At 39.3% G+C, this 27,754-nt stretch overlaps 1 protein-coding gene across 1 annotated transcript in view; it reads left to right on the top strand.

The window, feature by feature from the left end:
• Thsd7b (thrombospondin type 1 domain containing 7B) overlaps positions 1 to 27,754 on the top strand; it is a 571,555-nt gene that overhangs the window by 84,673 nt on the left and 459,128 nt on the right. The window contains exons 4-5 of the mRNA XM_029563816.1: positions 1,404 to 1,559; positions 11,484 to 11,681. Of these exons, the coding sequence (XP_029419676.1) occupies positions 1,404 to 1,559; positions 11,484 to 11,681 (354 nt within the window). The remainder of the gene's footprint in view (positions 1 to 1,403; positions 1,560 to 11,483; positions 11,682 to 27,754) is intronic.

Raw genomic sequence — 27,754 nt, 5'->3', positions numbered from 1 at the left:
ATATGTTTAGGTTTCTTTTTAAAAAAGATTTCCTTTTATTTTTAACGATGTGTATGCATGTGTTTCTGTGTGTGGGTATGTGCATGTGTGTGCAAATAACCAAGAAGTCTGATTCCCTGGAGCTAGAGTTACATGAAGTTGTAACCTTCCTGATGTGGGTGCCAGGAACTGAAGTTGAATACGTGCTCTTAACCATTAAATCACATCTCCAGCCCTTAGATGCTCTTTTTAAAGTACATCTTGAAGTTACTGTAGAGTCATGGCACCAAATACCAGGCTTCATTCGGGCACATTGGTACATGCGTGTCATGCTTTTTGATCAGGCTTCTGCCAGTCCCTCTTCTCTTCCCACATACTCTCCCTTTGCTTTCATGTCTTACTGCTATTTCTAATGTAGCTTCTGTGTAATAGGGAAATCCTGCCCTCCTGGTCTTGCTTATTTTTCTCAACACAGCAATCTTCAGTTCCATCCATTTTCTTCTTACTGATGTAATTTTTTCTCCTTTATGGTTGGACACAAGTCCTTTTACATTTTCTTATCTTCTGTTCTCTTGATGGGCATGTAGGCTCATTCCACAATTTGGCTATTGTAAATAATGATTCAATAGACATGGGCACACAGCTGTCCTGTATGTTATTTTCACGGATCCAAGAATCCATTATGTTATCATTTCCATGAGGATCAGAATGCTGTGGTTTCCTCCCTCTGTGTGTTCTTGTGGTGCCCAGAATGCATCTGCAGGCTGAGGACCCTGAACACACCCAAAGGACAAACAGCGACTACACCCTGAGGGGACCAGCTCAGGCCCTGATATCTGCACTCCTGCAGGATCTTCCTCCTCAGTGTCCTGAACCCCTGGGTAACCTCAGTATGGAAACTGCTTTCTCAAGCCAGAGCTGCAGTCACAGAACCCATTTTTCTTCTTATTCTAAGAATCATTTTTCTTCTCTGTCTTTGCCAGCTCCACCCCTCAGGGGACTCAAGGCAGTAGATTGGTTATGCTAAACACTCCACCTTAGGGGTTCCATTTTTTTTTTCACAGCAGCCCAGTCACTTATATAGTTAAGATAGACTCTTCTTGAAACTTCACCAAGCCATTTAATTTTGTTTTAAGTCATACCTCTGGATAATTTGTGTTTATGATATTTCCACTGTGCTCCTGAATTCCCAGAGAATATTCTGCGTGCATGACTCTCAAGTGCATGCCCTCTGTCACTGTCTTCTTTTCCTTCCTCACCCAAAGGCTAGTAACATGAAGCCAAGCACTGCATATTAGAGAATGTTTATGTCTTGATTGTGTAGACTCTATAATCATAAACCTGATAGAGATACAGATAAAGATATGAATGGTGCTAAGGGCAGTCAACAAAAGTGACAGGGGATTTGTGTTTTTGTCTTTCAGTCTCTAGACCTGTGGAAAGCACATTGTGTTTGGGACCTGCCCCCTCGACCTCTCAGCTATGCAATGTCCCTTGCTCAACAGACTGCATAGTATCTTCCTGGTCAGCCTGGGGCCCGTGCATTCATGAAAATTGCCGCGATCCTCAGGGGAAGAAAGGTGAGTGCCAGTGTGTATGCTTCATTCACTCCCAGTGCACGCACATCTATTCTGAGAGCTAAGCAGCTGATTAAGCCAGCTTAGGACAACATTTGTTTGTAGCATTTAGATAACTGGCTCAAGCCTGGTAGCATTTAGTTATTAGGGAGGCAGTTGGGGACATTTCTGTGGAGCATAGACTCCAACCTTGATTGACTTTTGTGTTAGACTCGTAGTGGAAGGAATGACTATTACTCAGTTGAATATAATGTAATGTAAAGTAATGCAATGAATGGAGCCAGGTAGAGTACTTGCATGTGTAGCATGCACAAAGCCCTGGGTTCTATCCCTAGCTGCATAAAACCAGTCTTGGCACATGCCTGTAATTCCATCACTGAGGAGGTAAAGACAGGAAGATAAGAAGTTCAAAGTCAACTTTAAATACACAGTGAGTTTGAGTCAAACCTGGGTTCCATGAGACTCTGTCTTGGGGGAAAAAACAGCCAAAAAAATAACTTGTTGTCTCATGCATATGATAGTTACATTGGCTTGTGATGTGTTCACTAAAGTCATATGCAATGTCAGTTTGTTCTGATTTTCACTCTATGGAACAAGAGGAAGAGGAGTATTGAACCTTGTTTAGGCAGAAACTAACTTTCATTCTTGTATCAACTTGTGGAAATCTCTACCTTAAGGGATCCTGAAATGCCTGTACTACTTTCTTGAATGACAAGTTCTATGGTTTGAATGTGAGCTGTCCCCCACAGGTTCATGTTTCAAACACTTCCTCCCCAGCTGAGGGTGCTGTTTAAAGAGGTTGTAGAACCTTTAGGGTGGGAGGTGTAGGTAGGACAGACACGTTCCTAGAGGCACATCTTTGAGGGTTATAGTTCCACCATAACTGAGATTTGAACAAACTGGGCCACAAGGTTCTGCTATACCATACGCAGAGGTTCTTCAGTCACCATGCTTTTCCTACCATGATGCATTATTCCCCTGATGTGAGCCAAAATAAACCTCTCTTCCCTTAGGTTGCTCCTGGAGATATTTGGTCATAGCAATGCGAGCCAACTAACGCATCATGTAGTCTCAATATCCATTAGGTTGTTGTAGTTTATGAACACAGATACATCCCCATTAACACTAACAGCTATAGTTTGTCAGCCTCTTGCAGTTATGCATGAGACTTGCATGTACTTAGAACCAGTTCTCTTATATTGCATCTGTGTCATGCCTGTTTTTAAGGGAATTCCTTGGAAAACCATCAGAGGCTATGCCAAGGCTCCAGCCACTTTGGCCAGAGTCTTCCAAACAGGTACAATTTCATTGCATGAAATGTTTCTGTTCTTTGCTTCCAAAGATGGAGAGTATGCAACACACCAAATGGGCTTTTTATTATTTGGGACACTTGGGGATGTAGGTGAATAAACCCACTTCATACTGATTTAGGCCCAAATCTTATTAACTTATCAACTGATTTAGCTAAAAATACAATGGCAGTCAGTACTACATTCAACAGTGTGAACAAGGTCAAGGGCACCTCAAACTCCTTTCAACCTTCCTGATTCTTCAGCTCTTTGGGTGGCTATTCCTCATTCCCTATCCTCTGCAATAGGCAGAGCTTCACAGAGTGAAGGTCAGCAAGAATTTCTATTTAAGATAATCCATAAGGTAATAGAGAATTTATCTCCAGTAGTTCCAGGAAGAATCCTGAAACTGAACTTCTATGCCTTCCTCTATTTCATGCCCATCCCAGAACCCACTCTGACTAGGGAGTGGGGTTTAAGTGCTCAGGCCCTAACCATGTTTCCAAAGATCAGAGCAGCCCAGCTGCCCCCAAGCCTCAGGGGGTGAGGGTAAGAGCATTGGAGGGGTGTCTTCTGGGTAGAAGGTAGAAGGTAGACGTGATTCTGGGGCCACACTTCATAGACAATGACTCAATAGATACTTTTTAAGTGCTCAGTCCCAGTCCCCTTACTGTGATTCTTAGGTTTCTGAATGGCAATTTGGAACATACATCTTTTCCTGTATCTGTGTTGTATTTATGTGCACTTGGGCCAATATCGTGAGAAACTGAACTTTTAAATTTTATCCCAGTCTTTTTTTTCCACATAACTTTGACAAATCCCGTAAAGCCTGTGAGAAAACTTACGAATCTGATTCCTCCATTTAACCCATTCCCTCAATGTGTCTTTATGCAGAACTTTCTCCTCACTCCTTATTCTGGGTGTGTTAACTCCTGAAAGTACACTCATATCCATCATTCATAGTATGTGTGTGCCCACCAAAAGATGTGCTCGAGTTCTACGTCTCATATGTTCAGTGAATAATTATGTTGGTATTTGGAAAAAGGTCATTGCTAGTGTAATCAAATTTAAATGGGGTTATACTAGGGCAGAGCAGCCCTGTTCTAGTGACTGATGTTCTTATTAAAAGTGAAACTTTGGACCCAGAGACATACTCACAAAGTAGAGCAGCATGTGAGAACACAAAGACATAGAAGACAAGGAAGAATTGCATGTGAGAAGAATTGAGACATTGGGAACCATAGCTGGGACCACCAGAGTGACAAAGGTCAGCATCCTCCAGACCTTAGGAGATAGGCATAGAACATTCCCAGAAGCCCTCAAAGCAAATACAGCCCTATGGATCTTAATCTTAATTTAGAGTTTCCACCTAAGGAAAACTGAGGTTATAGATTGGTGTCTTTCTAAACCAGCATGTTGTGGTACTTTGTTATGGTAGTCTCGGGACACTAGTACTCCACCCATCTTTGCATTGGTACTGTGGCTCTAGAAGGATGCAACTTGTCATAGAATGCCAAATTGGAAGCACAAAGAAGTGAACCAATTTGTCTAACATCCTATGATAACATAATAATGTCTATGCTGGACTGGGGAAATGGCACAGTTGCTAACATGCCTGATTTGTAAGTGTGAGAACCCAAGTTTGATACCCAGGACCCACATTCAAAAGATGCCCCGTGTACTGGTACACACTTATTACCCCCTTGTGGGAAAGGCAGAGAAAGGCAGATCCCTGAGCTCACAGGCCAGCTAGCCTAGTCTACTTGGTGAGCTCCAGGCCAGTAAGAGATCTTGCCTCAAAACAAGGTGGGCAGCACCTGAGGAACAACACAGAGGTTATCCTCTGGTCTCCACATACAGTCACACACATACACCTGCATATACATAAGCATATAAATACACATACAAATAATAAATTAATAATAATAATGATAATAATAATAGCTAAGCCAGCACTGACCACTAGGACTCCATTCTCCCCTGTACAGTTTCTTTCCAAACACAAAATTCCATTGGCTGATTTTCTCCATCAACCTAACCAAAGTAAAAATCCAGTCCCTAGAAGCAAAGCCATCTTCCCACTATGAACCCTGGTAGCCCAGGGTGAAACGTGACCCCTGAGAAGAATCCTTGAGCTGCTGTGGCAAGTTGAGAGTGGGGCTGGCATGGGGCTCCAGGGTCGTCAGAAGAAACGGGAGAGGATCCTGCAGTTGTTCTGATAGCAAGAGTTGGGGAGAGCTTGAGAATATGAGGTAACCATGGGCTTTTTGCCTCAAGCAACAGTTTTTTTCAGGGGTTCAGCCATGGGTTCAGAAGGACAAGTGGAGGCAATGGAATTTAGCTGTCTCCTGAGGGTGGAGGGGTCCTGCAGCATTTAGGAACATGGTAGAGTCACTGACATCATTTTTTTTTCTTTTTTTAATAGATCTCAGACTAGGATGAGGTGACTCACCCCAGTGCTAAAGTAACCACAGACAGGAAAAATGGACAGCCTTGTGATTGTTATTCTGGGCTGGGAGTTTGCTATTTTAAAATACTTCCCTAAAGCTGAGAGAATTCAGTCTATTAGGTCTTGCTAAAACCTGGCAGGACCACCTGCCTATAATTCCTCTTGGGAAAAGTAGGGAATGGATTTTTCCCTCTGGGGAAATGATTCTGTGCCTACCAGCAGGCCAAGCATGTGATGGTGACAGGGAGCAATCATCTTGTTATTTCTATCAACTATTGAGGATGAGGTCTGAGGTCTCTGTTTCTGTTGCACGATCCTGCAGGGACTGGGCCAGCATCACTCTTTGGCACAAAGTGAATGTAGCTTAGAATTCCATAGAGGCTGAACAACACAGGCTTATGCATTGAATGTTGCAAAACTCTGGGGCATCAGCGGAATATTCAGCTTCATGTGTGAATTCCATGCTCAAGAAATGCAATTTACTCACTCCAGAAATCCAAGACTTATATACATTTCTAAATATGATATACTCTCTTATATACTACAGACATATTTATACACATATATTCTTTTAAATATACATTTGTGGGTGTTAATTATGGAGATAGAAAGGCAGAAGGTTGAGGGGCTAGAAATCAAGCAAACAGCAGCAAGGAAACAAATGTGGGAAGGTGGAGATCGTTTCTCAATGTGCTCTTCTTATCCCAGTCACTAGACTTTTGCTTTGGCTCTTTTTGTTCACTTTAAAAAATAAGTAGAAAGAAATAGGGAAGTAGATGGTAGGAAATGTTTTACTACCTGATAGAATAAATTAGTTGTTTTAAAAATTATCTTGGCATGGCTGTTATTCTCAGTCAGACACCCTTCAGTCAGGCATCATCTAAGGCTTGCGGCTGTCAGCTACTCAGAGTGCATTAGAAAATCAGCTGATGTTCACAGGCTCCGCACTTTCACATCAGTGACAGGCAGACAAGGGAGGCCATGCTTGGCAGGTTGGTGCTTGTCAAGTGAAGCTGGGACACCTTTCAGAAGAATTTAAATCAGATCAGGTTTTATCATTTATTACTTTATTTCTGAGATACTCCCAGAGTATTATAATTACAGAAGTATGAAAGAGAATTAACCTGAAAAAAAATACAGAGACCCCACACATAGATGTGATGCAGTATGATAAATTCCTCTTGGTATGTAGAAATAGATTAATCTGACATCCTTATTCCTTGCAGACAAATTCTAGAAAGGCAACCTTCTAAACCGGAATTTGATGGAAGCTTCTGTCTGTGGCATCCTAATAGTTCCTGCCTTCTCTGCTCCAATACAGTGTACCCTTCACTTATAGCACCCGAGATCCTACAAAGTTCCTGCATAAAAAGACACTGTAAAATTGAATAGCTATGACTATTTTTGAAGACACCTTTTATGTTCTGAAACAAATTAATTTACAGAGCACACTATTGTCAGAAAATACTGATATGACTGAGATCTGATTTGACAGTGGAAGACATTTCTATTTTCCATCCTTAACTGCTAGGTGGACTCCACCTTTACGTTAACAAGAATCCTATAAAATCTTTGGTTTTATTAAAAATGGCATGCATATCAACAAACAATTTTTTCATTGGGGACACGTCTGGGCTGTGCCTACTTCTTACTCAAAGTATTGAGAGTTTTCATGCTGAGCTCACCTACTAATGCTTCTTATGTTCTGTGTTCATAACAGGTTGGGAAATAATCATGATACTATAAAGTGGACCTCTGCGGGAGGAATGGCTAATATCTGAAGAGTTGGAATCTAAGATTCAGTTTAGGGACCGGGAGGATAGCTCACTCAGTAAAGTGCTTGTCATACAAACATGAGGACCAGGGTTAGATTCCCAGAGCCTATGTAAAATGAGTCAGGTGTGGTAGAGTGCTCTTGTTAAACCAGCACTGGGCAGAGACAGGCTGATCCCTAAGGATCTCTGGCCAGTCAGCTTAATCTATTTGGTGAGCTCCAGGCCAGTGAGAGAACCTATCTGAATAAACAAGATGGACAACATCTGAGCATGATAACCAAGGCTGTATTCTAGCCTCCACATGCACACACTCACACATATGTGCACATGCACATACACAGATGTGCGTGTGTGTGTGTGTGTGTGTGTGTGTATGTGTATACACCCACACTTTAATCTGCTCAGGTTCTTGACTAAATATTGTTAGCCACTCTTCAGGGCTTCCAGAGACAAACAGCAAATGCAGCACTTAGGCTACAGTAAGCTTCTTCCATCTATGACTTGTCTGCAGGATATGTCTTCCAGCTTGGCCTTGGGGTGTGACTGTTGAAACAGCGTTGTTAATGGATAGCTTCCTGGAAGTTCACATGGACACTGTTAGTTCTATGACACAGGACAAATATAGTCCTCAGACCCCAATGCCCTGCCCCGAGTCTCCTTTAATTCTTCTCTGTCTTCACTTCAAAACCTGACTACCCTTCTGCCATCTGTTCCTCTTTTCTTAGTCTTCCCAACCCACTATTCCGTATTTCTAATCACCTCCAGTAAAATTATATACTAAACACAAATCTTGATGTCATGGAAAGCAATAATAAAATCCTAAGACTATTAGCTTCATTAAAGGTAGACTGAATCTGTGACCATGAACTGATGATTACAGCTCTCTTCTACTCAGTGCCTAAAATCCTGCTATCCAGTCTGTCTCTGTTCAGTTATAGGAATAACCCATGATGCCCTTTGAGTTCACTTTGTGCAGTTGGAATAAAACACCACACTCACAGTAGCTGACTCTGAAGTTAGAAAGCTTTGCTGACCTTTCTAACCTCCCACCTAATTAGTGTTGTGCCCTCAGAGAGGTAGTACACTGCAGTCAGGCCTTAGATTTCACACATGCAAAATGGGCAAAGCAATGTATGAAATTGTTCTAGGTCTATTAGTCCAGAGTAATATAAAGGAAGCTGCTGTCCCTGCTTGGTATATGGTAGATAATTACTATGCTTGTCCTTTTCTGGTTTTGAGTTATGAGTTCTGAGCATTTGGTGTATGTTTGCTGTCTTTCATACAGTACAGGAGAGCAAATTCCTATGATTGTTAATATTTATTAAATGTTACTATCTGGTTAACATGGAATTCAGTAAATGAGGCAAGAGTTTGGCTGATCCAGCCATAGTGGACTTGATTCCTATATATCTTCGGAACTGAATACCTAGGAGAGCTCTGCTGTTTACTGCAGGCATGGATATCTGTATGATTAAAGTTAAGTATAGCAAGAACCCTAGGTTCTTGTTTTATGCTGAGCTTGTGCTGTGATTTGATCCTGGTTAGAGCCAGGACAAGGGAAGCACAAAAAAAAGCCTGAAAGAATTTATTGACTGAGGAGATGTACTCTATAGATTTATGGCAAGATGAATGCCATATGATTTATAGAGGCAAACTACACTGGCCCCTCAATTGCTTTGAGCTCCAGGAATCAGATACCCAAATTCTTCCACAGAGAATGCTGTTTCTGTGCTCTGCTCTGAACTGATTGTCAAACTGTAAACAAGTACAAACATATGCCAGTAAATAAGCAGAGCACAGGTATTAGACATAAGAATAGAGGTCATTCAAGTCAGATGGTGGCAAAAGCTCAGAAGTCCTTGAATTTTAAGTTCACAGATATAGTTTAGAGCCCTGTGTGCCCTTGCATCATTCCTTAAGATGCCTGAAGAAGGAAGCTGAGCCCTCTGTAGGCTTGATTGTGAGTAGTTAGTGATGTGGAGCTGGAGGTATTATTATTTTTATTTTATTTTTTTAATCTTAATGGTCCTAACCTTAATGTTAATATCATTAAAATAAAGTCAATATTGGCTAAATGATGTCTTAATAGTGTACTAGTTACTTGCCTTCCTGTGGCCAAAACTTGACAAGAAGTTACTTAAGGGAAGAGAGATTTATTAGGGGTTACAGTTTAAGAGACTCTGTCCATAGTGATAAAGATGGCAAGGTGATAGAAGCCTGAAGCAACTGGTCACACTGTACCTGCAGTCAAGAATCAGACAGTGAACAGGAAGTGAGACTGAGCTATCAAACCTCAAGACCCTCCTCCAGTGACCCACTTCCTCCAGCAAGGCTCTACCTCCTAAAGGTTTTACTACTTCACTCGACAGCACCACCAGCTAGGGACTAGTGTTCAAACACCTGAGCCTGGAGGAGACATTTCACATTTAAAACACCACAAATAGGTAGCTGGAGAGATTGCTCAGTGGTTAAGAACACTGGTTGTCCTTACAGAAGACCCGGGTTCGAATCCCAGCACCCACATGGCAGCTAACAACTATCTGTAACTCCAGTTCCAGGGATCCAACAGCCTCTTCTGTCCTCTGTGGACACTGCATGAAATGGGTGTACTTACCTACATGTAGGCAATACATATATACACATAAAATAAAAATAATAAAATATTTTTTAAAAAAGAGTTTCAGAGACTTGGAAAAGGACAGTGTGAGTAATTTTAGATCAAGAAAACTCAAAGTACTTATGAGTTTTTAAATACAATACCCTGTAGGCCCTGCACTGTTCTAAGCAGGTCCAGCTCCCTGTGGTTTTCTGAGCCCACACAACATTGTATGCTGCCTCCCTGGATGTGATGTTTGTTCTACACCACACTTGGAGATTTTTCCTCTTTCCATCACATTCATAACATTAGGAAAATTGTGAGAAGGCTGTGCCTGGCCTTTTAACTTCTCATGCCTCCTTCATACGCCCTCCTTTCATCTCTTGTGAAAGGGCAGTGCTGCATCTCTTATTTTCTTTACTTACCCCAGGAAACCGACTGATAGTTCCTTAAAATGTTATCCATGCAACAGATTGGTTTTTGAGGAAGGAAGGAGGGAGGGAGGGAGGGAGAGAGGGAGGAAAAGAAGGAGGGAGGGAAGGAGGGAAATTGGAGGACTTGAGGATGAAGATTAGCTCAGTTTGTAGAATGCTTGCCTAACATGCAAGAAGCCATGGGTTCAATCTCTAGTGCTGCAAATACCACACAAGTTAAAACAGGCCTGTGATCCCAGCTCTTGGAAGGTAGAAACAGGAGGATCAGCCTCTTCCTCATCTTTGTAGTGAGTCTGAGGACAGCCTAGGATATATGAAACTTTGCCCCTCAAAAGAAAAAGAAATTAAAGGACTTAAATTGGTTGACTGAATTTGAATATAGCAGTGGAAGATAAGGGACGAGATCTATGCCCATAAAAGTAATGCATCACAAGAACCAAAGATTGTGAAACCATTCCATTAAGAGATTTCTTCTGGTTCTTAATCCTCCATCCATTTTTAAAGTCATTGTTTTTCAGTGTCATTCTGAATTATTTAAAAACAAACACTTCATGTAAAAACTAAATATAACTTATACTTCTAGTTTCTAGACAAAATAGAAAGATATGTTAAGAGACCACCCAGGTTCTCTCATGGCAGGAGCCCAAGGAAGCTGCAAAATAAAAGGCCTTTTAGGGCAGGCCTACACCCTCCTCTTTACTATGGTCTTAGCATGTTTTGCAGCTTTACAGTTGATCGGTTCCCCTCTGTGTGAACTTACCTTACTCTTATTCATATAGAATTTGTGGTTCTGTAGACTTGTAGAGTATTAAAGCCTGTTTGTGTCCTTATTATGGATTCTGATTGTAGGTATTTGAGGACCTGACTAGGAGTCCAGGGACTCATGCCTCATCAGGGTAGAGAATAAGGTCCCAGAGATGCTGTCTTTATAAGTCATGAAGATACAGAAATCTCAGGGAAGCCATATAAAGAATTCTCAAGGAAGGAACATATGAACTTTTAGGCACAGATATATGTCATGGTGAGGACATGTTTCTATTTAGTATAAAGTAACAAGGATGTCAAAAGCAACAACAGAAAGGAAATGTGAATTTGTCTGAGCAGACATCCATGTGGTTCTTCATGGATGTTACTGGATTATGAAAACCATTGGATGTACCCTATTCATCTGATTCCATCTAGACTGTTTAAGTTCCCTTGGAAGACAGTTTTATATTCTCATTCTTTTCCATTTTCTCATTTCCTTTCTTGTCCTCATTCCTCCACTTCCACAAAATAAAAGACATTAAGATAATACATGCGTCAGAAATATGAGTTTCATCTTGTACCTCGTTGCTGTATCAGAGTGGAATCCTCTTGAAACGTCCTTTCTTTCTCCTTTCAGTCTTTAGAATGAGACAGCGTCATGTACTTATGGAATCTACAGGACCTGTGGGGCACTGTCCTCATCTGGTAGAATCTGTGCCTTGCGAGGATCCAGTGTGCCATCGATGGCTGGCTTCAGAAGGGATCTGTATCCCTGATCATGGAAAATGTGGCCTGGGACATCGAATCCTGAAAGCCACCTGTCAGGATGAGCAAGGTAAGAGCTGTTGGCACATTGAAGTGTGACAAAATGCCAGTTAAAGGAAGTGCCACTTTTCAAAGATCTTCTTCTGGATGGAGAAAAGCTAAGCCTTCCTACACTGGGCCATTTGAGGTGAATCAGAGGCTATATTATTGTAGAGTGGACTGTGGTCATCTAGAACAAGGATTTTACCACACAGGAACACTAATTATGCCTAAACATACCACTGTTAACTCAGAGAGTTCTCTGGAGATATTTTTAATTTTTCAAGAAAATAACAAACAGAACTCTCCATAATAGTCTACAACTTAACAATGCAACACGAGTTCTATTTTCTTTTATTGAAGTCAATTTATTGCATACCTTTATGAGGTATTAATAAAATGCTACCTTCTAAAGGTTAAAAAGAGAGAAAAAAAGATTAAATGAAATCTTTTCATTTATATAACAATAGATCAGAATCATTTCTAAATATAATGCTAACATTTTCAAGGGGCCATTTTTAAATATAAGCTATCAGGATTGGCACAATTATTAATAATGATGTATGTCCTTGATCACCAAGCTTTCGGTACAATGCTCTTTAGAAATGAAGGGTGGTTTAAAAATATGTTAAGTCACACAGTGGTGAGAAAAGTGACATTTAAAAATCTTTATCCTGAAGATTAAAAAGAACTCAGTGTCTTGGAGGGATGTGGAGCATGCCTCCTAATCAGCCCTGCCATGCAAGGCCCCGTTTACAATACTCTTCATGTGTGGGATGAAATGTTTTGACTTATGGAGCAAAGTAATCCACAGAACGGGAGGAAATTACAAAAAGGATTCAGAATGGATGTTTAACAGCCACGCCAGGCTGACAGACAGCAACATGCCTTCCTCTTTTCTTCTGTTTTTCTCTCCCTCCCTTTCTCCTTTTCTCCCTCATTCCTTTTTTCTTTCTTTTAAATCAGTAAGGAGCAACTATATTTTATTAAATGATTTGTTTCCTTGTAGAAAGCAGATGGCTGTTTAATTAAATAGAAGTTAGCACCAGATTGTAATAGCTACAATAAATAGTTCAAACTAATAGTTGCTACTTCTGGTATTACCAAATAGTGTTTAAATTGAGGCAGCGTGTGCTTTATTAACACAGGCAAATAAGATCATTTTCATATTGTTTTTCTAGTATAATAGTTTATAATAAGAAATGTATAATTTGTTCTTCTTCCCCAAACTCTTTGCACAATGGTTTTAAAATCTTTGTGATTTCTTGAGTACTGGGTTCTAAAAGAAATTTTTCTCTATTATTTGATTTTGATACTGGTTTATGACATGAAGCTTTTAGGTCCCTTGCAAGTTTCATGGGTGATTAGGAATGTCTTTTATTCTTATAAGGTGACCAGGTTGGCTTCTGGTTTGACTGACCCCCAGAAAGTTAAGCCATTATTAGTTTGGAACTTTCATTTTTACCCTTCAAACACAGTAAAGAAGAAAGTGGCTAGAGATGACTTAATCATTAATCATACCTGTATGGCAAGAACTCCGTAAAGATCCCTGGACTACGGGGTTCAGAGATCAGTTCTTGCAAATTTCTGTGTGGAGATGCAGGCAGATTTGTAAGCCCAGAGAAACCCTGGATGCTTTGTACTCAGCTGCACAGTTTCTTACCCTATTCATCTCCTCCATCCATCTATTCATGTATATATCCTATAATGCTCTTTATAACAAAGCTATAAATATTATAAATACAGTGTTTTCTAGAGCTCTGTAAGCTAGCCAGGAAAATTCTGGATTCTGTAAAGGGGGTTGTGGGAGCCTGATTTACAGCACAGGTAACAACCTGGGGTTTGAAATTGTTATCTAAGTATAAGCAGTCTTAGAGGATGGGGCCCCTCACTGGCTGGATTTGACACTATTTCCATGGAAGGTAGTATGGAAAAAGAGTTGAATTGTTGAGACACCCAATTGGTGGTGGAGTGTTAGTTGGTGTGAGGGAAAAACACATAGAAGTGTTCTGTGCTGAGTGAGGTATCAGAAGTGCAGTGTAGAGGTTTAGATCCTAGGCTTATAGGTTGGAATTTTAACTCTATTATTTATCTGTTGGAAAGTCTCAGGCAAATTATTGAATTTGTGGAAGCATCTTTTCCTTTAGGTGTTGAGGGGAGATAATAAAAATTATCTCTACTTGTTAAGAATATGCGAGTTAGAACTGTTGCATCAAAGTGATTAATGATACCCCTGGTACATTACTTTCAAAATAAGCTTATAATGCACATTTACAATTTTGCTTGGCATTGTGGAAACAGTATGTGGGGAATTCTTTTATATAATGCAAATAATAGTGAAGATTAGAATAAGTATGTCTACTTATTCCTCCCATCCTCTGGCTGAGAAAATGGGATGCTCATTGGCTTGTTGGGACCCATAGAACCTGGTCATCATGCTATGGTCATATCATAACAGGTACTAGAGAGTTGACAGGACAGTCCATAGGGTTAGGAATTTTCTTCACAGTATATGTTCAACCTTCTTTAGTAGCTGTAAACTTTCCACTGTACCTTGCCACAGAAGAGTTGGAGCTCCTTTGTTTATTCCTATGAAATGACTAATCTAGCTTTTGACTGACACAGTCAACTTCTGGGGAGAGATGGAATTCATAATTGCTCATGGTAGCTCTATGAAGTCTTTATGTTTTTTTAAATACCTGGAGTACCTCCCTGATTGTGTGTAAGGCAACAATGCCATTATGGCAACTGGAATATTCTGATTTCCTAGCAACTGAAACAGTCTTGTGTCCAGTGAGAAATTGGAAATACAGTCTGGTTGCACCTTCTATGATTCAACATATTGTGATTATGGTGAGTTGATTATGGAGGTTTGGCAAGGAGCCCCCTATCAGACTTCTCACTTGTTATCAGGGTCTTTGCACAGCCACAACAGTGCCAAAACTGACAATCATTTAAATGCTTGGAGAAAGAAGAGTTTAGGATATCCAGTCTCCTGTGATTTTCTTTTGTAGTAACAGTTGATAAAATTTTCTTTTTATGCTGTTTATAAGCTGCTTTATATACTTTGTGTTTCAGAATTTATTTCAAGATAAATGCATGCGATCAAGAGAAATTGTCTTATATTTGGTATTAGAAACTCCAAAACTTATTAGATCTAATCAGATTTGCTTCCTACTAGAATTTTCAAGGGCAACTTGCTTTGTCTTGTTTATCTTTGTCTATAAGTCTCTGACCCGGATACTCCTCTGACCCTGTGATGAGGAGCCGTGGGCCAGCCTCCTTCCCCTGCTCTGAAATGGAGTCACTCCCCTTCCCTCTTCCAGCCAATCAGTTGACCATAGCTGCTTGCAGGGGAGGGGCTAGGCGTATAAAAGCTGGAAAAACCACAAGGCTGCTGTCTTGCAATTTTGTGAGGCTGTAAGGAACTATGGGATTTATGTTTGGGTATGGACTTTTGAACACAGCCATGAATTGGGGGGAAGAGGGTGCCCACTCTCCTGTAAGTAAACCCGCACCCCACGCTCAGATAGCAAGACCAATAAACTTGTTAAGATTCTTCAAACCAGAGTTTGGAGAATTCTTTACTCAGGTTGTCGCAAGGACTGTGGAAGGAAGGGATTGGATGCCACATGCACCTCCCAGCAGTGAATTTGACTTCAAAGTCTCTATAAGTATTCTGGATAGAAATATACAGCATGAAATACCCACCATCCCCATGAAATATCAATCAAAATGTCTGCCCGTTCAGTTGTGAAGCAAAGAGATTTTATTTTTCTTCATGTATAAATGTATGGTATGCATGTGTTTGTGTGCATTTTCACATGTGTGTGTATGCCTTCATGTGGAGGCCTGAGGTTGATGTTGACAGCCTTCTTTAATCACTCTCTGCCTTATTCATTGAGGGAGGAACTCTCAAATTGAAACCAGAACTTGCTGATAAAGCTAGGCTACCCAGCTTGCTCTGAGGACACCATTTTCACCTTCTGGAGCACTGGAAGTGCAGGTTGGCTGCCATGCCCTCCAGGCATTTACCTGGACTCTGGGGATCCAAACTCCAGCACTGGGGAGGTGGGAATAGGATGATCCCTCAGGCTCTCTAGCCGGCTAGTCTAGCCAAATTAGTGAGTTCCAAGTTCACTGAGAGATGCTTTCTTGAAAAATGAGGTGGAGAACAATAGAGGCAGAAAACTAATGTAGACCTCTGGTCTCTACACACATGTGCAAACACATACACAAACATGTGATCTATGGAATGTTGAGGGCCCAATCAGTTACCAGTGAATTTCTCCAACTAGTATCTGATTTTTAGATCCTTGAGTGGTGGAGTGGTTTTGATTATTTTCTCTGCACAGCATCTTACTCTTAATATGGGCCAGTTGAAGTTTCAGAGTTTATAGCATACACAGCTTGTTCTTGTTTCATTAGTAAGAGCATTTCTGCCCTTCAAAGGAGCCATTTCAAATATAAGTGGAGCATGATTTGAAAAATGCAGACCCAACACATTCCCTTCTGAGAGCACTACATTTACTCACGATGGCTTAAGCTTTGATTCCCAAACTTAAAGTAAGTTTATTATCACATCTCACTGGTGACTAATGAAGATTTACCAGGATGTGGCATCTTTTAAGCAGGCTGGAAAAATCTTCACAATGTTAGGGAAATGTTTCTGGTGGCCAGCAAGTGACCATCTTCCATGTTTCTAGGACTCAGAACCAGCAATTATTCATTATTCCCACAAGAGCTACAGGTGGATCTGCCCAGCTGTCTCATCAGATCCAGAGTAGTCAGCACCTCTTTTCTATAATTTACCAAAAAGTCTGCCTTAAAAGACAAAAAGAAAACCTTTCCATATATTTCACCAAGCAGATTTATTCAGGTAGTGAAAACACATTCTGTACTTATAGAAAGCAAATGACTACCCTGCTAAGGTATAAGTATCAGAGTGAACAAAGCTTACATGGTAGCAGGTACGTGAATTAGAGGTCTTCCAGGTTGCTACACAACCCTTAGATACAAGACTTCTTGATTTCATCTTGGCTTTAAATCTTTCCAGTGTAGTTTCCTTAAGCAGGGTATATTTGCCAAAAAGACATGAAGAATTATTTCCTATCCTAAAGGTAACTTTGTTTTTTATCTCAAGAGCATTTTTTTCTTTTTTCTCTTCTGTTACTTTAAAAAAATTTTAAGATTATGTTAAATTTTATTTTTAAATTACATATTTATGTGTGCCAGTGTGTGGGAACGTACATGTGAGTGCAGTGCCTGTGGAGACCAGAAGAGGGCTTTGGATCCCCTGGAGTTAGAGTCACATTTTCAATTACCTGATGTGGGTGCTGAGAACTAAATTCTGGTCCTTGGTACATATACACAGGTACTTAACCTCTGAGCTAGCTCTCCAATTCAATCCCAAGGGCATTTTTGTAGGAGTTCTTGTCTTTCAGTACTTGAATAATCAAAGAAGCTAGTCTTTAATCTTACCTGATGTGCATGCACTTTAATTTCTAACACCAAAGATGGAGGAATCTTCCAAGATGGCTTTGTTTAGTGAAACCTGCCAGACTTTTATTTATCTGAGATGGATTAGGATACTTTAATGTTTTTAAATCTATGATTAGAGTTGGAGGTTTTGTTTGTTTAGTTTTTTATTTCTATCTCAAGAAATGTTCTAAGGCTTTCCTGTGAAGCTAATGTCAAACTACAGCAAAGAAGCTTATTATTTGTAATTCACTGGGATTGTAAGCAGAACCCCTTGTTTGCCAAGTCTGTGTTTCCAAATCCTTTGATTTCACTGTATCAGGTACTTCTCACATTGAGCTTTCACTCCCCTCTGTATACCATTTATTTCTCTTACAAGACACTATAAATTCTATTTCAGCACAAGATTTATTTTCTTATATATTAGGAAGAAAGATATTAATTATTAGATATTTCTTTGCCACATAAGTAGATTCCTGTGGTGAATCTACCTATTAAAGAGACCCAACCAAACTAGAATCTTTTCTGAAATTTAAAGGATCAGAAAAAACTTATAAATACAAATCTTCTAAAAGTTTTGAGATGTGGTACTTTAGTTGAATTAAGCCTGTAGTTCATTAAGATGTGTATTTTGGAAAGAATAATGATAATTGGATTTTTTTAAAAAAGGAATCTCTCTGTGTTTCTATTTTAAATAGAAAAAAATGCACCCAACTTTGCTATTTGAAGAGATCAAAGAGGGGGTAAAATGGCTTGTGCATTTTACATAAGCAATGCAAATGCTGTGAAATGAGCTTTTGGAATAGTGAGAAGTTAGTGGTTTGCTTTAGAAAGTGTAGTTTCTGGCTCAAGAAGACCCTCCTAGCTCCACTAACCACTGACTATTCACATCTACACAAAGCAAATGGTACACCTGCATCTCTTTACTGGCCACTGGAGGGTTTCCAGGGCATTCATAGTCCTAGATAGAAGTCTTCAGGCAACAATTATGAATTGCTGCAGCTGCTCAGCCCCTTGCTCTTCTGTTGAAATGAGTTGGAGGTCGGGGTATCACATCATCTCACTTTCAGTGAGACAAGACTCTGCTCCTCTTGGTAACTTTTTTATGTACATGTCTGTTAGTACCTTTTCCTTTCCTGTTTCATTACCCTATTCTTATTTGTTCCCAAGAATCTTTGATGGAGTTTCATATAGTGCGGTTCGTAGATAATTGTGCTTGGGAAGGTATTTAGTAAATCCATTCCTGCAGGAGACAAAAGAGCCAAAAAAAATCATACCATAAGCATGATAGTGTTTAAAAGGTAACCTTCTAAAGAATGGATGAGAGCTCACTTCATATTTTCAATATCACATTTGCCAATTATTAATAACTTAAGAACTTCAATATAATATTTTGGTCCTCACTTTGAAGACAAAAAATTATTATTGTATCCCACTTATTTTCTTTTTTATTAATTTCTAGTAAAGAAAATTGGGTGATATCTCTTGAGCCTTGTTTTCTACCAATTATGTAACTTTCTGGAAGGAAATAGATTATTCGTATTTGATGTTAAAATGAACTTGCGTGTACTAGAATGGTCCAGAATAAGAACCAGAAAACCATGTGTATATAATGTGTACCAATAAAACTTTATTTACAAAAACAGATGATCAGAGGAAGAAGAAAACAGAAGAAGATTTAGATAAAATTGAAATAGGAAAAACTCTTCGTCCATATATACATGTCTATTGGCTTTCCAGGAAAGTCCAAAGATTCTCCAATGTACATTTTCCCTGAAAAAAATTTACAGTGCATTTAATCAAGCCAAGGTATAATATTGAATAAGAGGAGAAAGTACAACCTAGCAAAGGAGTCTGACTAATCTATCAGTGGTAAGGAGAGTAAGACTCAAGAAAGATAAGGGCTGATATGGGGCAGGCAATTAGAAACATCCAGGAGAGCGAGGCTGCCTTGAAATGCATTTCTACTTGCTGTGTGTTATGTCTTGTGTAGGGATCCATGGTGGCCTCTAGGATGAATAGAGCAAAACCATCATCTTCAAAGAGCTTGAAGTTTAATGGAAAGTATGCAGTATTTATACATCTATCTAATTCTGTATGTGTGTATATATCGATCTATTGTCTGACACTATTCCTGGAGAGACAAGAACAGACATCTACTAACACCAGATAGGGAACCTACAATAGAACAAAGTGAGGACACCACCAAAGTCTAGCTTGGTGAGCCATTACGTTTTATTGGAGTTATGTACAGTAGCAGAAATGACTCAAAGACAGCTGCATCACAAAAAGCCCACCCTAGCACAGGTGACAGTGCACAAAATCTGGAAACTTGGAACACACTTCACAGCTTTTAGGCAGCTCAGAAGTTTGGAGAATGCCTCTTTCTTTCAGGTAGTTCAGTTGGGCTGAGCTTCTTCCAGGCAGCTTACTTGGCCTCTCTCTGTTCTTTCAGGCAGCTTGCTTTGTCTCTGCCTCTTGCAGGTAGGTTGGTTACCAAGCTGAGCCTCTTAAATGTGTCTCAGCTTAACTGAGAGTGTTTCCCAGCAGTCATTACTCCCTATATATGCTTGGGGAGGAAGGAGCCTAATATAGCTGGTCAGTTTTAGGGACATCCTGCATCCTATGAGCTATTTACTTCTTGAGCTTAATGAGCTTCCCTGCAGGATGGAGTATTTCACCTCCCCTTAGAACATCCTGTGTCTCAAGAAGCTTCCCTCCAAGATAAGGTTTTATCTCAGAATGCATTGATATACAATACCATTTGCCCACACATACCATAAACAGTTTAGATGAGCGATGTATAGTCCTACTGGGCAGTGTGAGAGAAAAGTCTTCAGGGACAGGTGGTCCCTGATGGAACCTTAGCAAATTGTTAAGAGTTAGGTACTTTCAATAATGAACTGCCTCTTCATAACCCCCAGAAGACAACCTGGGACAAAATGAGGTCTCTGGACTCTCTCCCTTATTAAATTAGAATTCTGTGCAAAAGGGCTCTCAGGTCCTATAATGAGTAGAATGGTCAGACTCACTGAGCATGATGAGTATGGTCTTGACTCCATTTGTCAACTGAAACATATGTGACCAGGCTATAGAAAAGGCTATACTCAAAAATCTCTTTTGAATATTAAGGTAATTTGCTGTATAAGAAAATTAGATTAGAGGTGTTAAGAATCATTATTACTATGTCTCCTTTCCTCTAGGCTAATGATTAAAAACTTAGGGTGAATCAAAATCACCTTGAAGGCTTGTGAAAACACAAATTTTAACTGCTACCTCAGACTTTACGATTCAGTGGCTGGAGCTGAAGAATTTCAGCTTCTAATAAATACTCCACTAATAATGATTGTACAGGTCCAGGGAACACAGACTGAGAAACAGGGTTCTGTGCCAAATGGGAATGGTGGACAGCCTGGTCATGTCAGAGTGTAACAGCAGTGGGTCAGAGCCATTCAAGGCATGCCCTGCACTGAGAATCAAGAGTAGTATTGATTGATTATAATCTGTTGTCTCTTGCTTCCTGCTGGGGAAGTTATTCGTGAAATTCATGAAATATGCCGCGGCCTTTTCAGAAGCCAGCAGTGAGTAGATATACTTTTATTTCTTTATTGTTACCTAGATGGATTACTAAAAGATCAAATAGTGGAAAGCAATAGTGTTCTCTGCAAAAACAGAAGACACGTAATATGTGAGATGAGTTATGTTAGTTCAGAAGACAGTTCTCATTTTCAGCAAGCTATCTTTTCAGACCACCAACCGGTAGCCATTTGGTAGCAGTGTCCTTACTGAGGGAAGTGTGGGAATGACAAATACATTGTATTAAATTTTGAAATGAACCTGACATTACAGTTGAAAGTGCCAATAAGATCACACCACACTATTCACACTACAGGAATCAGACTACAAAGGAGATCAAATTTGAGAGTTCCCATAGCCAAGTTCCTCGGTCCCTTCCATTTAGATGTTTTGCAGCAAAATTAAAGATGAAATTCTAATACTGTTTGTCAATGAAAGAATCCAAAAGAGAAAATAGAGGCTCATTCTAATCACAGTTTTCCCTATTCGACTTGGACAGGAAGGTAGGGAATAGATATAAACTAGTGAATCAATTTAAATGCTAAAGAAGGTAGAGCTGCAATGCAGGTTTAAATACTCTCACTGTATGTTGTCTCTTGATTAAACAGGTATGGTATTTTGAATTACTTCCTTTCTCCCCATTACATACCTAGGACGTTGCAAGAGAGCTTCCATCTTCTTACTCTTTTACTGAAATGCCTAGGTAAACCATCCTGTGCTTTCACTACTCCCCCAGTATTTTGCAATCAGACTAAATAGATTCTGATTCTTCAAGGTTTTAATATTTAGAAATAGAATAAATTGTTTTCTCTGTGTGCCTGCATCTCACAAGGAGGCTGTCTTCTTTTTCCATCTCTTCCAAAATTTCTGTTGGGCATTTCATATGATTCAAGAAGCAATACCTCAAAATGTAGTTCCTACGGTTAAATGAGGAATTCAATGATTAATAACTTTTACTCTTCCTGTTATTTTCAAGTTCCCCCTGAACTTTCCCTAAATTTCTGTGGATTCCATACAGTGTTAGCTGCAGGTGTTCAATTTTGTTTCCTCATTTGGAAATGTATTTTAGAGTGGTCTTTGTCAATTTTCTCTTCCCTATAGCTGGAATCTCTTGACATAGCACCTCCAGCGTTCCTTCTAGATAGACACAGGAAAAGTAAAGAATAGGGATTAAAATATATACCCAATGTGATAGAATAAGTCTCACTGATAAGATGGCAGTCTGATTAGATAAGAAATTGAAAGTAGAGGCTAGCCAGAGTTGTGGGCATTTAAGATTTCTGGAAAATACAATGGAATAAAACTCTCAGAAAGGCCAGGCATCCCATGAAAAGTCAATGAGAAGATAATTCTGCTAAACAAAGCTTTTTTGAGTTACTAACTTTAAAGAGTATATCTAAGAATCCCCCCTCCTTTCTATGAGGACATTCTAAGACCCTCGGTGAGTACCGGAAACTGTACATACTACCAAACCTAAGTATACACAGACACTATTTTACCATAAATACACACCTATGATAAAGTTTAATTTCTAAATTAGGCACAGTATGAAATTAACAGTAATAATTGTAGGCATGGTACGGTAATGTCAAGATGCTACAAAAGGGTGAAGTGGACACCAGCACTTTGATATTCTGACAATCGGTTGATAACTGAGATTGTCACAAATGACTAACAAGAGGGTTGTATATATAGTATAGAGATGTTAGATGAAAAGACTCAGATCCCAAGTGAGATGGAGCAAAGGGGCAGAAAATTTCATTACATTTCAGACAATGACATTCAATATAAAACGTATTGTTTACTTCTTGAACTTTCTATTCAATATTTTTGGACAACAGTTCACATAAAATAGCTGAAAATATGAATATTAAAACTGGAGATAAGAGATTACTATACATACACTTTAACTGATTAATCAAAATCAAGAATTCATAGCGTTCAGTCCTTTGAGCTCTGCCATCCATTCCATACTTCCTGAAGTGTCTGCTATATCCAAAGAAAAACATAATCATCTAGGAGATATTTAAGAAATAGAAATCATTTCTTTTCTTAGAGGAACCATACATGTCAAAAAATAAAACATTTAAAAATGTGTGCAAACATCTTAGTGTTAATTGCATTAAAATGAATTTTTCTGTATGAAATTGTGTATTTTAATAATGGAAATGCGTGTGCAAACATCTTAATGTCAATTGCGTTAAAAATGAATTTTTCTGTGTGAAACTTTGTATTTTAATAATGAAATGGAGATCTTTTTTAAAGGTTAAAACCTCATTTAATTTTATGTCTTATAGGGTTTATACTGAGTACAATATTGTATAACTGTATTAATTCAACTGTAAACCTAAAATTTACAGCCAATTTTGAAAGACATGCATCTTAGCTCTGGAAATTGTTATTGAATATGTCAGTGCTATTGTAATGAAATGCTTCTTCTAATTATGTGGTTATTAAATAAATAATTTAAAAAAACAGAAATGTCAAAAAAGTGTAGGAAACAGCATATTTTAAAATGAAATGGAGATCTTCTTTAAGGCGTAAAAACTCATTCAATATTATGTCTTATAGGGTTTATACTGAGTTCAATACTGTATAACTATATTAATTCAGCTGTGAACCTAAAAATTTATACCCACTTTTGAAAGTGATGTATCCTTGCTCTGGAAATTGTTACTGAATATGTTAAAGCTGTAATGAAATGCTTCTTCTAATCATGTGGCTATTAAATTTAAAAAATTTTTAAATGTGTGGTTGAAAATGAATCTAGGGATATCTTAAGACAACATTCTTTTCTTACTCCATAGATTGAGCTAAGAACAAGCGTTCGGACAGTGCTCTTCACAGTAGTTGCCCCTCTGCCTGTACTATCTCGGTGGCAGTTTGCCTACAAGTCACAATCGCATTGCTTCCCTTCCGGAGACACTTTTCTTCCTTTGCCCGATTCTTACATCTCATCATGGTCAATATCGATTGTCAACTTGGCATCTTGTAAAATCACACAGGAGACAAACCTCTGGATGCATCTGTGAAATATTTTCCTGAATTAGGCTAACTGAGGTGGGGAGGTCTACCCTGAAGGTGGGCAGCTCCATCCCATAGGCTGGGATCCTGGACTGAATAGAAAGAAGAAAGCCAGCTGAGCACCAGCATTCATCTCTCTCAGCTTCCTGACTGTGTTTACAATGTGACCAGCTGCCTCACACTCATGCTGCCAGGCCTTTCCTACCGTGATGGTGTGCACCCTCAAATTGTGACACTAATTAAACTTTCTTTTCATTAAATTGCTTTTTCCAGGTATTTTTTTTTCCCGACAAAGAAAAAAGTAAGGCTAATATACTCAGCATTTAAAGCTTGCATTACTGACCTGTCAGAAACAGCCCATCCATTCCCACCAGACTCTTTCTCACTGTCCTAGCATTTCATATGAGTATTACAGTCATCACCTACTGCAGATTATGTCCCAGCCAATTATGGTAATACCATTACCCCTACAGGGAATTGGTTCAGCACTGTGTAGGGTTTAATCTTCCTGAGTTTATAAGACACGGGAAGAGGGCCTTGACTAAGAAGGGTGCTGTTTCAGCTGTGGCTTATGAACTAACATATAACAAAGGTGATGTGGCTTCTGTGTACCGCATAGTAAAATACTGAAAGACTTCTAGATCCTAGAGGACATTTTTGAGCCCCTCAACAACCATCCAAGCATCAGCTGTTATATAAAACAACACATTTCCTCCTTGTTAAAGCCAGTGTCTACAAGAATTTACATCAACTTCTTCAGGCAACATGTTAATTGATAGAGTGCCGGTCTTCTATGTTCTCATAACACCTTATGATTTAGTTTTTGATGTGCTCACTACATTATATTGAAATTACCTCTCACTTGTCTGCTTCTGACTGTTTGACTCCTAGCTTCTCAAGGGCAGAAACCTTGACTCATTCATCGTTTTATTCTTGGTGTGATGCCAGAGTGTCTGGTATATTAAGAAACTCAATAAATGTTTGCTGAGCTTAGGACAGTTATTTAAATTCACCCACACAACAGCCCAGTGTGGAATTATTCTTATTCGTATTCCAGTTTTGCAGCCCAGAAATGCTGATTCCCTAAAAATCAGTCAACTAATAATTTCTAATGCCAGGAGTTTGAGTTCTAGTCCTGGTAGACTAAACAAGTACTGGTTTTATTTTATTGGTGGTAAAGAATGCATTGAAGCTGCTCTCTATGCAACAATTCTCATTAATTAAGGTGTTTGGGGTGGGGGTAGGAGTGGGAGTTGTTTTAAGTCAAATGTGACCTGAGATTCACTCTCAGAGCAGTACTGAGGGTGACTGTGCCAACTCACTGATGTAGGCTCATGAAACCTCTTACTAACAACTCCATAAGCATAATAGCTCTCTGTCTTAATGTGAGCTGAAAGCAAGAGAGAGATCAGTAGGTACAATGAAAACATGAAGCCCACACACATTTTCTTCCAGCACAGAGGGAATTCAAGTTAGAGATATAATGCTTAGTTATCTGGTTTTTCCCTAGAAACTGTAATTCTAATCTTGATCATATTCAGACAGCTAAGCAATTTAGAATTTCTCCAATATGCTAGGCTGGCAGTAGAGAGAGAAGCAGATTCACTGAAAAAGGAGATATGATGAAACACAAAGCAGAGCTGGGAGACAGCTGTTAAAAATAGAGACCAAGAGCTTTTCAGTTCATCAGAGTAAAAATGTTCTTATAGGGAAGTCACAGTCAAATTCCTAATAACACCATATTATGAAGTTTAAAAGAGTTTGTTAAAATGAAAACAAAAATTCTGTGCATAAAATCATTGTATTCCATTAGTTTGCCAAATTATATTTGAGTAATGATTCATTAAACATGAGGTCATTTCTCTGCCTTGAAATTGACAACTCTTGGCTCCACCTAACAATACATAAAAAGTCTTGGCTCCACCCAACACTACATGTTGTATTTTGGGAATGCAGATATGTGAGTGGGGAGCTCAGTGAGCTCTTGGAGGCTCCCACTCTCAGGGTTAATGAAATGGGCATCTGTATACTGTCCTATAAGGATAGCTCTATGGGTTATCTGTTGCCATTTTGGACAGGATAGTTATCTATCTTTTCAATTATCCTATAATTGAGGATATTAGCATCCCTGTAGCTCCCCAATAAATTGACAACATGCCCCTTTATCGTTTGACAAATAATGCTATGGTTTTCAAGTCATCTCTAGTAAGACTAGTATTATCACAAAAGGGTTATGTTAGCCAGGCATGGTGGCACAGGCCTTTAATCCAGTACTCAGAAGGCAGGGACAGATGGATCTATATGAGATTGAGGAAAGCCTAGTCTACATAGTGATTTTTTTTGGACAACTGTGGCTATGGAGAGACCCTATTCAAAAAAATTCTTATGTTTAATTAATTATTAATATTACTTAGTAGTGATTAATAATCAATTTATAAAATTAAGAGCAAGAAATGTCTAGTATACTTCTTTTAAAAAAAAAGATTTATTGTATTTATAATTATGTGTGAGTGTCTTTGTATGGGTATATGTATATGAGTGAAGGTGCCCATGGAAGCCAGAAGAGGGTTTTGGATCCCCTGGAGCTGATGTTACAGGCAGTTGTGAATCGCTCAATGTGGGTGCTGGGAACCAAATTGGGGTCCTATGCAAGAGGAATGCTTGAACCAGATCAGTCCCTTCTAACATTTTTTTCTCGTGTGTTGCAATTAAAATAAGATCATGCTATAAGCTAGAATGTGAGAGATCAGCTGAATAGGAAATGTGCTTACCTAGAAGGAATAGTGAGTATCTTGATTCATTCTTCTTAAGGTGTCAGAGGGCATATGACAGAACATTGCAAGAGGAGGGATGGTTTGCTCTGCGGAGGACTATGAAGACATTTGGCTATTGGTTTGTTAAGACAAATTGGATCCTCAGCTTTAGGAACTTGTCGGGGAGCCCAGCCACAAATTATGTCCATTTAATATATATCATAAGCCCAATGAAGATAAAAAGTGTTAGTGCAGTTACTCCAAAATCTTTCCTTGAGTTGAGTCATACTGGAGGGTGTGATGGGTGTGATGTGCTCAGAGGACAAAATATCAATATCAATAACCTGCTTTTATTTTTACAGAATTGTTTGTTGTTGTTACCTTTGTGTGACTTTTCATGGGTAGATGAAAGCAAAGATTCAGCACAGATCAGGAACTGATGACAGACCAAAGAAACAATCCCACCCATGTCTGGCTTAGTTGAACCAGTGAGTTCAGTGGAGTTAATTAAAGGAGTATGAATGAGGTCACTTAAAGGAGCATAGATCACTCAAAGGCAGCCACATCACTGAAGATGTGTCTGCTATTCATGATAGCTGTGTCCCTGGAGCTTTCTGCACAATCAGGAAGCAGTTCTGCTGGTCTCCCTAACAACTGTTAACCTTAGGGAGGGGCCTTGTGAATCTTGTATCATGAGCTTTCTGAGACTTGTGAGTTTTGTTTACTTCCTGAGCCTTTATGAATCTTCCCAAAGAAGGGAAAGCTTCAACTTCCAGAAAATAGTGCAGAGCACTGTCACATGAGCTGCCTGTGCTGTGTGAGGTAATCGGGCTTTTCTCTATTAAACTCTAAGTCATTTGCTCAAAAGGTAAGATAGGCAGCATTTGAAAGTGTGCATATCAACCTTCCTTGTGAGATCCCTAGAGGAGAAACTGGTCAGTGCTAAGTCAAGCATTCTTGTCCATCTCCTAACCATCTGGCCAACATGGATGGATACATCCTGAAAATGCCCTGCTGGCCAGACTCTCTTATTGTTCCCCTCCTGGATTCCTTTTACATCCCCCTTCATGTCTGCCTTTCTTTCTGCCATTTTAATGTCAGATTTTTATACATTGTGGGTTCCTCAGTCAGTTAGAGATCTCCTAGGAGCCTTAGCTTTCTCATGAGATCTGGAAAGAGACATAGGCTCTCCATTATACATCTGATGTAGAAACTGATTTAATCTGTGCCAAGTTCTTAAGCCAATTGATGACTGCTGCAAAATATCTTATCT

The sequence above is a fragment of the Nannospalax galili genome, unplaced genomic scaffold, assembly GCF_000622305.1.
Source record: "Nannospalax galili isolate Female #2095 unplaced genomic scaffold, S.galili_v1.0 scaffold135, whole genome shotgun sequence".
Taxonomy (NCBI): Eukaryota; Metazoa; Chordata; class Mammalia; order Rodentia; family Spalacidae; genus Nannospalax; species Nannospalax galili.
This window is presented reverse-complemented; position numbering and strand designations above follow the sequence as displayed.